The following is a 12,632-nucleotide window of genomic DNA, read 5'->3' as shown; positions in this document are numbered from 1 at the left end:
TGAGAGTAAACAGTGACAGTTGAGATCTCACTAATGATCTTAAAGTATCTAGGTTCTGGACCAGTTCAATCCTATGGATCCCTCGGGACGATAATTCAGGCTGCAGGGTTCATGAATATGCATGTTGCCGTGGATGACACTTTCAGACCGTGTTCTAATTATCGGTACAGCGTGTACAAGTCAGTCAAAAGTTAGCAAGGCCCATCAGCATTTACAGACCCCACATTCTTTGCTGGCCCTCTACAAACCCATTTGTTCCTCACAGACTCCCCACCCCCTCCCCCCTCCCCGGACCTCTAGGTTGAGAGACACAGTTCCCGGTAGACTGATTAATCGATTAACTGATATTAACACTATTGTCATATTACTGTGTATCATCTTGGAGTGCTTTCTTTCACAATTTTCCCTGTTGATGATATGTTTTGTCACAAAGTTTTAACTTCTCTGTATTTATATTGTGAAGAAACAAATAAATGAAATGAAATATATTGTTTTTGTTATAATTTAACATGATATCGTTCTCTTGAATCCAACAGCCACTCTGCTGATCCCGTGTGAACCCAACGAATTTAGATGCACCAACGAGAACTGTGCGCAGAAAATCTGGCTCTGTGATGGGGATGACGACTGTGGGGACGGTAGTGACGAAGCAAATTGTCGTAAGTTATTCTGTGATCCTGAAAATCTCGTCGGAACGGTCGTTCCTTGAAATAGCCGATAGATTTCATCATACACAACATCTCCAGCCACAGAAACATAAAACGAGCATTAAAATCTGCACATTTCGCTATTGAGGATGTTGCACCTACGCAGCGGATGTTTAATGCTTTCAGGAAATCCCTTTTTTCCTAGCCAAAACATCTACAACTACCGTAGGCTTGGAACAATTTCGTAGAATACGAAGTTGTGCCAATCCCAATTTTCATAGACATTATAAAAAACTCCGGGATTGAGTTGTCGTCGGTATCAGGTGGCTGATTGGAACATGTGAGAGATGTAGTAGCAAGAAGAAAAAAATGAGTGGGCAATGTTTAGTGAATTGAAAAAAAAATTGTCTTTATTTGAAAGAAGCATTTGTATGGTCTCAGCCCTCTTGAGGTCTGTTTGTCTATTGACATTGCTTGATAAGTGCAAGAACTTTTTATTTCATTTCATTATTTGCTTTTCTTTCTATCAGCAACTGCCAAACCTGGTGATGCCTGCTCGGCTAGTGAATTTGAATGCTTCACCAACTCCGAGTGTGTACCAAAAGCCTTTCAGTGCGACAACGATTATGACTGTGTGGATCGTAGTGATGAATATGCATGTAGTAAGTGTGCACAAACATTTCTTTCCCCACCCCCCACCCTCCCCCTCCCACATCTGCAGCATCACACCAACGACAAGGAAAAACGTCAAACAAAAGCTGCTACTGATTCCACTCTTTCATCCTTCGTTTCTGTAAACTCCATTTCTAAACCGGGTGTCCAAACTGAAGTCAGTCTTGTTAATCACTTGTTGCAGTTAGCAAGTTCACTGTTTGGACTAGGTAAACGAAAACACTAAAGCAGTTTAGATTTTATCTCCAAGTTTGTCCTTGCTCTCTCAGTTTGTAAATTTAAACATTTAAGAATTTACCCTCTAGTCTTTGACAAAAAAATCAAAATATTTACATACTACGCTAGATGTTTCTACATCCGTTAATATTTTTATTTTAAAATAACCATTCACATGAAAGCCCTTCATACAAACTCCCATAGTAAACATGATTCATGTTTTCCCCTTTCAGTAAGGTGAAGAGCACATAAATAAGGGTTTTAAAAACCTAGTGTACCAGAAAAATTACCCAACTGTCTTCTTGACTTTCAGGAAGTCACTAGGATTAAATTGTCAGGAAGCACTTGAGAGTTATAAGTACTTTCAAAATTTATTGCTTAAAACACTTAGCTTCTTGAAATTCTATTCTAATGTGGTTCTGGTAAGGTTGTTACCTTTGCACCACCCAGATTAAACATATAGTTTGTATAATAATCTTTTTGTATGCAACATGGACACTGTGGGTATATGGGAGGGGGAAGAAGAGGTTACCTGGTGGGTGGGTGGGTCGGTCAGTCGGTTGGGAGAACTTTTCTGTCTGCAGATGAGGGCATTTCTGATTAGTAAATTATTAAATGGGATGTACAGGTCTGTTCTATGATTGGTTTGATGCAATTTTCTAAGCCACAGCAACATTTTGGTGACCGCTGATCTTAATGCCTTCACATCACTTAAGCATGTGGGCTCTTATTCATAAGATGAGACTCATTATTAGGGAATCTGTTCCTGTGCAGGGCGGGCTTAACACTTTATGTGTAACATTCATCAATCTATGCTCTGGTGATCACCATGGATTGGAATCCAAGTGATACAATTTACTATCTCTAAAACTAAAACTAACAAAATATTTTTTTTTTTAAATTTATAAAACATAAAAATTTAATTTTGAGCAGAGGGGCATTTGTCCTTTAATTTATTGCTTTTAAGAGTTTCTTCTGGGTCTCAAAGTTGAAAAGTGCTGTTTTACTTGTTTCATTTCCTAGCGCCACCAAATGTCACTGTACCACCAAACACACCCATCACGGTCACCCGAGGTGAGACCATAGTAATACGATGTGTGGCAGTGGGTACCCCTACACCCATCATATCCTGGCGTCTCAACTGGGGACCCATACCACCACCACCGAGGGTAAGTCATGAATCAAACCCCTGGAATATATCATTCGTAAAGGTTATTAAAAATGAAAGCTTCTATAACAGAAATGGCTAATAGACACAATGTTAAGATGGTGATGTTGTATCCGAAACAGTCCAGTTTGCAAAGGGATATGTTAAAGCAGTGTATTGCATTTTACACTTTAAGATATATTAATTCATGCGGTATTTTTAAAGGCAGTTTTCTTGCATTGTATTTCTTTCAGGTTCAATTCATGTCGTAGTTAAGAGCAGTATACTGCATCGTATGTTTGGGATCTAATCCATACAGGTTTATTTTAAGGCAGTATGCTGCATTGTACCTTTCCGAGATTCAATCCATGCCACAACTTTCATTAGCTTAAAGTATCAGGTCGTTTTTCAGGAGTATATTCTGCTGTTCGCCAGATTTTATCACGTTCTGTATATGAAGTCTACCAAGTTCCATTATCTTGCATCAACTGTATGGGTTAGAAGTCCTTCGTATGACAATGAGAGAAAAAATAATTCCTGCCACATATTGCCCAAATTTCAGTTTTGATTCTGCAAAGGGTTTAAAGGAAGTTCATTTTACATACCCAAGATACACAAGCGAGATTATTGGAAATAAACTGAATATTCATGAGAACGAGGTAGGCACCCAATTATCAAAGGTGGGCTTAATTGTAAGGGTATATCCTACAGAAAGTGCATACAGAACATATTTCTATAAATGATTATATCCTTCACAAACATCTCTTTTCGAGATCCGGTCTTAGGATTCACAAATGATTTCGAGTTGGTTAGCATCATGTTTGATCTCTAGAGTAAGGCAAAATATGTCACCAAAACAGAACTAGAATTGTTCGATACAGGTGACAAACGACCCTCCCTTACCGGTTTCGAACCTCTGGACATACAATCAGCGTCCATAGCCTAGTGGTTAGGGTGTCTGCATATAAAGCGGGAGGCCCCGGGTTCGGATCCCTGTGAAGGCTGGAAGTTTTTTCACTGTTCTGGATTTTCCAACAAATATATATTGAAACCTTGGAACTGAAAACAATATGTGAATAAGGGCAGGGTCATTCTGAAATTATCACAGAGCAAGCTATGTATGTAACCCTCTAATTGCACCCCCTCCCCCACCCCCTCCCCTCCCCCCTCTCTCCTGTGGTTGTTCATAAGGAGGTCAACATAGATAAGAAGCTTCCATCAGACTTCAAATTTCAATTTTCTTGTTTGTTTGATTCTATGTAAATTCGATTAGTTTCATGGTTGAATCCACCAGTAATCTTTGCCCAGTCTTAAATCCTTCCAGTTAAACAGACAGACAGTATCTATGTAAACCTATATTCTCCAAGTTTTCTTTTCTTTCTATTTTTTTGTGGAATGGAATCCTCCTCCTATTGGTTGAAGCCTGAAAGAGGTTCTATCAACATGATTTCATTGTATTTTATGAGTCAGAAGTGGCATACCAGACCCCCTGGGGGAAATTCAAGCTATCTTTACAATAAACCAGTCTGGTAGAAAGAAAGGTCGCCCTCGGGGTAAAAAAAGAAAAGATCAGAAACTCAATGATAACACGCAGTTTACACCAGTCTTACAAAAGCGGTATCAACAGTGGGCAGCCTTCATTCAACAGATGTCTGGTTGTGTTGGACAAAAGCAAAAATAGTTACTTTTGGTTTCAATCCTGATGTTTGGAGAGAGAATCCAGTGTTGACTACATGTTTGTAGGGTTGCAAGGAAATTATGATATACTCAGTTATATTGCACTTATCTGATAGTATTCTGTAAATATAACAAACTTTGAGCGAATATTTGCGAAATTTAGGGTAAAGTTCAACTCGTTAGTTTTTGGTTAATAGCTGAATTGTGCGTGAATGCGGGGATACAATTTTATGGATCTATAACTTGATTCATGTGTGACATTAATGGTGGTACTTCCCAACACCTGCTCCTCCTCCACCCTTAGGAAAAATGAAGAAAAATTGCATTGGTATTCTCTGTGCTGCATTTATGATGTGACTGTGAAAAAAGAAACTAGTTCACTCTAAGGAGATGCTTTCCCCCAATCAACTAGTATCTTGTTGTTAATTGGAGATACGTTTAATAGTGCAAATATCCAACTTGTTCAAGGCTGTCACTTCAATAATGTATGACCTTATAGTGCCATGTAAGGTGAAATCTCTTAGGCTTTCCATTAGTGAAAGGTTACCAGATGCGCCCTATTTCCCAGGACAGTCCTGGTTTAAAGTTGGCCTGCAAGTGCCCCCGAATTTCATGTACTGTCCCTGCTATATCCCTGAAATTTGTAGATAGGCCCTGAATAATTTCAAGTTTACCTGTTTATTCTCCCATTCGTAGAGACAGCTTGAACCTAAGCTAATCTGTGATTGTTCACAGCCTGGCTACGAATGTAAATTTCATTCATGGCTCACAGATAAAGGCAATCCAGATCATGGAATGAATAAGTTCATACAGCCCAGTAATTCATGAAAGCATCGTGTTGCACTTTTAAGTGATCAACCTTAGGTTTTGGCTTTGGATTTATTTTTGCTGTTAAACAAAATATTTCTTTTTGGATGAAGTGTTCTAAGCCTCGGCATTTGAGAATCTAGAAATGCCTTCCTTTAGATGTACAGTCTAAGTATTCTAATCCATTGTGGGGGGAGGGGGGGGGTGTCACCATCGTCATGTTCCTTGATATCCTGGAAATAATATGGTCATCTTACTTTAAAGTTGTTCTCTTGATATTTCTCTTTTGTGGTGGAATTAAGCAATATTATTGTTACTGATATCAGTGCCCACCCAGTGTTTGGCATTGTTAGAACTCATCACATTGCAACAGCTTTTGCAACATATCATCCCTGCTAAAAACCGGGTCAACATGAATCTTCACAATATTTAGACCTTGATAGCTAATTCTGGAAAAAAATGTACTCGATTTTGTATTCCTGAGGTCACTGGTCCTTGTCAAAATGTGGCAATTTTGACTGTTTTGATGCCGCTTTAATACGTAGATTTATGATTTGAAAGGAGTTGATGGGTTATGGCAACCAGGGATGACTCATGCCTTGAAACTTCTCCTTTTTACCATAAATAACATCACTCCCTTCTAGGTTATTGATTTTGTTAGTTTGGCAAGGCAAGAGGTATTTTCCATAAATATAACCCAAATCAGTGGCAAGAAAAAAAATGCATCACTTTTTACTGTATTTATTTTATTTTCTAGTTCATCATTTTTGCAACTTTTAGTTTTTCAAGTTGTTGTTATGACAACACAGTCAAAGCAATGTCACTTGAAGTTATTTATGAGATAGGTATCAAGCCCATTTGGGTAAAAGCAAAAAACCAATGTTGAAACTTTCAGTTCTCTTCTTTTGATCACAGTGTGATATGACAGAGATCCACACAGTATTTTATGTGAAAAGGTTAATGTTTGGATGTGCCACCTTGCCATGCAAACATCAACTTCTGACAAATTCTAAATCCAAAATAAACAAGGGATTGCTTTTATATTTGCAATGTACACTTTGTAAAATCTCCGGGTTCTGATTAAGGTAGGGGCTGAACCTATATGGAAGAGCTGGAGGCAAATCAAGGATGATATAAAGGAGAAGGAGAGGGGTGGACCTGGGGTCATTGAAGCCAACCCTCCTATAGCGTGGTCTTGGTTTCCTCTCCCAGAAAAATGGTTCAGAATGAAATTGTTTATTCTAAAGGCATTGCAAATTAGCTCTAAACCAAAGTTTGTGTAATAAAATGTTTTGTGCGAAATTGAAATGAAGGGGGGGGGGGGTGTTGGTAGGGGTGGGGGTTGGTAGGGGTGGGGGTGGGGGTGAATACCCATAGCAGTGGTCTAAATCCTCCCAGATGAATGTAACAATCCCCTGACTGAATTATTTCCCTCTTACTGATTACGGAAGGTGGGGAACCATGTCCCCCCCTCCCCTTCACCCTTGCACAAGTCACTGACAAGGGAAATGTTTAGCCTGCACCCTCACACATAGTTTCAGAGAATGAAATGTTTTCCCTTGGTTGCTGTGTGATCATACTAAAGTATGTTTCACTTGTTGACTTCTCCAAATGCACATATGTTGCATTTCCTCAAGGTGAAGTTTAGCTTTCAGTGTCTGAATAATTTCCTATCGCTTGGATCACAGTGAAGATGCAGCTTAACTGTTTTCAAGGATACAGGAAGTATTTCGTGGCCTGGTATTGGCACGGTATACGCTCGACACCGATTGTTGTACCCCGATGGTTCATGTCTGGCATGACAGAGGGTTGTTAAAGAGCGTGGGAGCAGCGAAATATGTTGGTTGCTAATTGATGTGTTTGCATTAAATAGGGAGGTACATGTCACAAGATACCACCAACTGAACCCTTCACAAAGCCAAATGTGTTCCTCTCGCACGCTTTCAAAAACTTGATCGGATAAACTGTCAAATTCAGCGAAACATCCGTTCTTGATACGAACAGCAGGCTCTGTCTCTGTAAGGTTACCAAAAATTCATGCAAAAAGTCTACTTTAGTAATAAAAATTTAAAATTCATATCAGTAGCACCATATCATGGGCCATCAGATATGACAACCACATAGGTGCAGTAGTGCCATGCTATTGGCCATCTGATATGATAACCGCATGGATTAGATTATTGTGCAAAACGCAGCACCACATGAAGTGAAATTTTGTATGAGTGGGTGTCCATGGTGCATTACACTGTATCTTGTAGCTCCATCTAAATTTCAACAGCTCTCATGGTACAGCACAGTACCATATTTGATTATGACAATCTTGTAGATTATGGTACAGTGGTTTGCATGGTTCAGTAGCACCATGTTATCAGCCATCTGATGTAATCACCATGCGGTCATAAGAATGTTTCTATGGGATATCTGTTATATATGTAAAACGTATAGATATAATAGTTAGCATCTTAACGGTAAGTCTGTATAGTGCCATATCAAATTTGCCAATCTTTACATGGATGATGTTTTGCCTGGTCAAGTAGTATGATCATATTGTGGACATTCTTTACATAGATGATGTTTTACATAGTCAAGTAGTATGATCATATTGTGGACATTCTTTAAATAGATGATGTTTTGCATAGTCAAGTAGTATGATCATATTGTGGACACTCTTTTACATTAGATGAAGTTTTGCATGGTCAAGTAATATAATCATATTGTGGGCATTCTTACATAGATGATGTTTGCATGGTCAAGTAGTATGATCATATTGTGGACACTCTTGTACATAGATGAAGTTTTGCATGGTCAAGTAGTATGATCATATTGTGGACATTCTTTTACATTGATGAAGTTTTGCATGGTCAGGTAGTATGATCATATTGTGGACACTCTTTTACATAGATGATATTTGGCATGGTCAAGTGGTATGATCATATTGTGGACATTCTTTATGTAGATGATGTTTTGCATGGTCAAGTAGTATGATCATATTGTGGACATTCTTTTACATTGATGAAGTTTTGCATGGTCAGGTAGTATGATCATATTGTGGACACTCTTTTACATAGATGATATTTGGCATGGTCAAGTGGTATGATCATATTGTGGACATTCTTTACATAGATGAAGTTTTGCATGGTCAAGTAGTATGATCATATTGTGGACATTCTTTACATAGATGAAGTTTTGCATGGTGAAGTAGTAGGATCATATTGTGGACATTTTTTTACATAGATGAAGTTTTGCATGGTCAAGTAGTAGGATCATATTGTGGACATTCTTTACATAGATGATGTTTTGCATGGTCAAGTAGTATGATCATATTGTGGACACTCTTTTACATTAGATGAAGTTTTGCATGGTCAAGTAGTAGGATCATATTGTGGACATTCTTTACATAGATGATGTTTTGCATGGTGAAGTAGTAGGATCATATTGTGGACATTCTTTACATAGATGAAGTTTTGCATGGTCAAGTAGTATGATCATATTGTGGACATTCTTTACATAGATGAAGTTTTGCATGGTCAAGTAGTATGATCATATTGTGGACATTCTTTACATAGATGATGTTTTGCATGGTCAAGTAGTATGATCATATTGTGGATATTCTTTTAAACATACAAACTGATGCCTTTCCTACCTCAACTATAATCTGATCATCTATATTTACTGCCAGTCAATGCTATCATTGTTATTGGATTTGTACGTTTGGATATACAGGGTGCGCGCCTCCACTGCACAGTTCCTTCACTGCATATTTGCAGACATTTAGTACATATTGATCACAGTGGACAAGTGACAACAGTTTGCTCAAGTTGCATTGAGCCGGGCAAGTCAAGCTGGGTTTAGATTACCTCTGGTACTGACGTCATCTCTTTGACTTTTTATCATATTTATTTGCTCCTTTATCGGTATCTTTGGAGCCAATAGAGGTTACTCACGTTTTATCAGATACCATATGATATTCACTGACAGCTGGGAGGGCGCAGCGGGACACCCTAGCAGCAACCCTAGGGCTACACCTAGGCTCCGTATAATTATTCTAAACATTTATGCCAACTTCTGAAGGTCAAAACCTGTGGGTAGTGGAGTATCTGTTAGTATATGATTTGTTGCCATGCCACCTCTGATAGGAGCTGCATTGGATGACTATCAGGGTTAATATAAGCTTGTTAAGAAAGATGTGTGGAGTTTTAGCTACTCGGTGTAATACATCAGTTTGATAAAGGAAATGTAAAATAGGCAATTAATTTGAGAATGGATGAAACTCTTTTGAGTTTTACCCTTTTTTCTTTTCGAAATATATATATAATGATACATTCATACCATGTATTTTGCTAAATAAAAGTTTTGATAACAACAGGTAGTTGTCCCTGTAAGTACACAGGGTCCAGGGCTCTGCATTAACTGACATCACTGACTGCAACAGCTGCCACAACCCTTCAAATCAAGATGCCATTTTGGTGCCACCATAATTACCTGAATCATCATAAAACTTTTTATCAAAGTAAATTGTACTTAAATGTTGTCAGGAACTCCAGCAATTTTTGCACCAGGAACCGCCCATTAATGAAGCAATTTCAAAAAATGTAGAGATCAAGACTGAATTAATTACCTCAACCTCTCAAATCCTTTTATGTTTTCCCTCACTTATGATAAAATGCCTTAGTAGTGCCCTTTTGCAAAGCTTGTCAGGTGCCCTGATATATTTGTGATGCCCCAAAGGCAATTTCTAACTTGCCTTAAGAAAGTTTGCACTGTCCCTCCTGATGGTTTAAGTTTGTGTTTTGAGAGAGGGGCTTGCCATAAATCAGTATACTAGGCCAACCTTTCTTCCCTTCCTCCCGTCTCATGATTCATATTGTGCTTTAGACTGTAGAAATGAAGCCCTGCTGACTCGTTTACTCATCAATTTAGTTTGTAGTAGGCCTACTTTTCACCCTGTTAACCAAACCCTTTCTTCTCTGTGTCACATGTGAACGATTTTCTAAGTTTTCTTTTTTATCGATCTATCTATCACTTAGGTTTTCACTACCAGTGAGGATGGTGTAGGTGTCCTTACCATCACAAATGCACAAGAGAGTGATTCAGGGGCATATACCTGTGAGGCCATGAACAACCAGGGATACATTCTGGTGGTACCAGATGCCATCGTCATTGTCATTCGTGAGTAACGTCCCGACACTTACCCAACCCCCAGCCCAACCCCTAGGGGCCCCAGCCCACCGCCATCAAACGCCTTCCCAATCCTCGTACCTTATTTCATTACTTATTGTATTCAATATAGATATATATGTTTCAATATTTTCCAAATCTATATTAATTTGTTTTCTTGGATTTTGTGTGATATTTGCTTCGTCAGAGGTCAGCATTGGAACCAAATACGGTAGACAGTCAATTAATGGACACCCATGCTCCAATTTCAACAAGCTTTTTTCTGCTATCCGCATAAACCAGAAGTTTTCTTTTCCTTATTGAGACATTGATTTTCTCCTAACCTAACAATCCTTGAAATTCTGAAAATTGATTTGAGACTCAGAGAATCATTCATAAAATCAGTTTTCAAACCTTTCAGCAAGTTTTAAGCATGACAAAATTTGACCTTTAAAAGAGAACAATCCTTACAAAAGAAAATTCCCATAAATTGCTTAAGAGATCTGTGTAATGTTCCCTTTCACGTAATGCCATTGACATGACATAGTCAGTCAGTCATGTTTATAATCAGTACCAGACGAACAGTGACATAGAAATGAAAACTCTGACACATAATAACAAAAGTTATTTGTGTGTTTAGGACCTTAGTGAGTTATAAACTGCCTCCCCCCCCCCCCATTGCCAAGATTAAATCTGCTACCTTCTCTTCCCCAGACTAATGTTTATTTGGTGTTTACCGCCCACACATTGAATTTGTTATTTCTGCCAGTCTTTATTTATGTGGAGTGTGCAATATGTATACATACAGAGATCATGATACATTTTTCTGGTGCAAAGGGGACAGGCTGTCTGTGTGGAGGTGGTTCAACCCTCTCTGTAGCAGACAATTTTCCTGGTAGTTAGCAAGAGCGCATGGCATAGATATGAAACCGATAGGGAAAAAAATGTTAGCGGGTGATATCACCGCTGGGAAGTCATTATTAGAACAACATGGTGTTCTCTTCAAAACTGTAAAATATAAGCTGGCTTCAGGTTGCCAGAATTGTTCACATTAAGAAACCCGTCCGGGACTCCTGGAGGGCCCCTTACCTTCCAGGTTAGTCTCAAACATTCAGACGACCTCCAGGTGAACTTTTGGTGAGGACCTTATTAAATTGTAGCTTGGTAGTAAGATATTTTTGTGGCTACTTTTTTCAATATTAAACTAGACCATCATGAAGAAACACTTATTTCTACAAAACCTAGTGATTCATCAAATTTTCTTGATTAGTTTGACATGGATGGGGAAATAGAATTGCTGAAATAATAGTGAGATGCCTTACAAATGAGTCATTTGAGTTGATTTAACATCTCTGATGTTTGCAGCCAATCAGCTTTAATGTAATCAATAGCTGTCTCTGGTGTAGCCAACCTTGGATGCATGAACGTCTTGTCAAGGAACGGTCAGTTTAACATTTATCGATTATTGAGTCAGTGTACCCCACGTTGGCTTTATCTGTTCTGTACATTAATGTGTTGGAAGCAATGTTTTTTTTTTATAAATCCCCTAAGACTTTTCTCTGTGATTATTCTACAAGACGGCACTTGTCATATATATCTTTCCACAGCCCCAAGAGGCATCTGCCAAGCACCCTACTTTAACTCTGATGCAGACGATAGTTCTGAATGTATGACATGCTATTGCTTTGATCGCTCACGAACTTGCCAGAGCAGCAGTCTCTTTAAGACGAAGGTAAGGTTTACATGGGATATGTACAATTGTAGTAGGTGGTATATCCCATTGAAAGGTAAAGGTTTATATGGGATATGTACAATTTTAGTGGGTGGTATATCCCATTGAAAGGTAAGGTCTACATGGGATATGTACAATTTTAGTGGGTGGTATATCCCATTGAAAGGTAAGGTTTACATAGGATATGTACAATTGTAGTGGGTGGTATATCCCATTGAAAGGTAAGGTTTACATAGGATATGTACAATTGTAGTGGGTGGTATATCCCATTGAAAGGTAAGGTCTACATGGGATATGTACAATTTTAGTGGGTGGTATATCCCATTGAAAGGTAAGGTCTACATGGGATATGTACAATTGTAGTGGGTGGTATATCCCATTGAAAGGTAGAGTTTACATGGAATTTGTACAATTGAAGTGGGTGGTATATCCCATTGAAAGGTAAGGTTTTACATGGGATATGTGCAATTGTAGTGGGAGCTATATCCCATTGAAAGGTAAGGTTTACATGGGATATGTACAATTGTAGTGGGTGGTATATCCCATTAAAAGGTAAGTTTTACATGGGATATGTACA

At 38.5% G+C, this 12,632-nt stretch overlaps 1 protein-coding gene across 4 annotated transcripts in view; it reads left to right on the top strand.

The window, feature by feature from the left end:
* The window catches only part of LOC139975614 (basement membrane-specific heparan sulfate proteoglycan core protein-like), a 181,990-nt gene that overhangs the window by 85,258 nt on the left and 84,100 nt on the right, over positions 1-12,632 (top strand). For all 4 annotated transcript variants that reach the window (XM_071983660.1, XM_071983658.1, XM_071983657.1 and 1 more), the window contains 5 exons: positions 537-659; positions 1,178-1,309; positions 2,559-2,704; positions 10,194-10,335; positions 11,931-12,055. In XM_071983660.1, the coding sequence (XP_071839761.1) occupies positions 537-659; positions 1,178-1,309; positions 2,559-2,704; positions 10,194-10,335; positions 11,931-12,055 (668 nt within the window). The remainder of the gene's footprint in view (positions 1-536; positions 660-1,177; positions 1,310-2,558; positions 2,705-10,193; positions 10,336-11,930; positions 12,056-12,632) is intronic.

This window comes from Apostichopus japonicus, chromosome 11 (genome assembly GCF_037975245.1).
Source record: "Apostichopus japonicus isolate 1M-3 chromosome 11, ASM3797524v1, whole genome shotgun sequence".
Taxonomy (NCBI): domain Eukaryota; kingdom Metazoa; phylum Echinodermata; class Holothuroidea; order Aspidochirotida; family Stichopodidae; genus Apostichopus; species Apostichopus japonicus.
The sequence above is the reverse complement of the archived record's forward strand: the minus strand, read 5'-3'. Positions and strand labels throughout refer to the sequence as shown.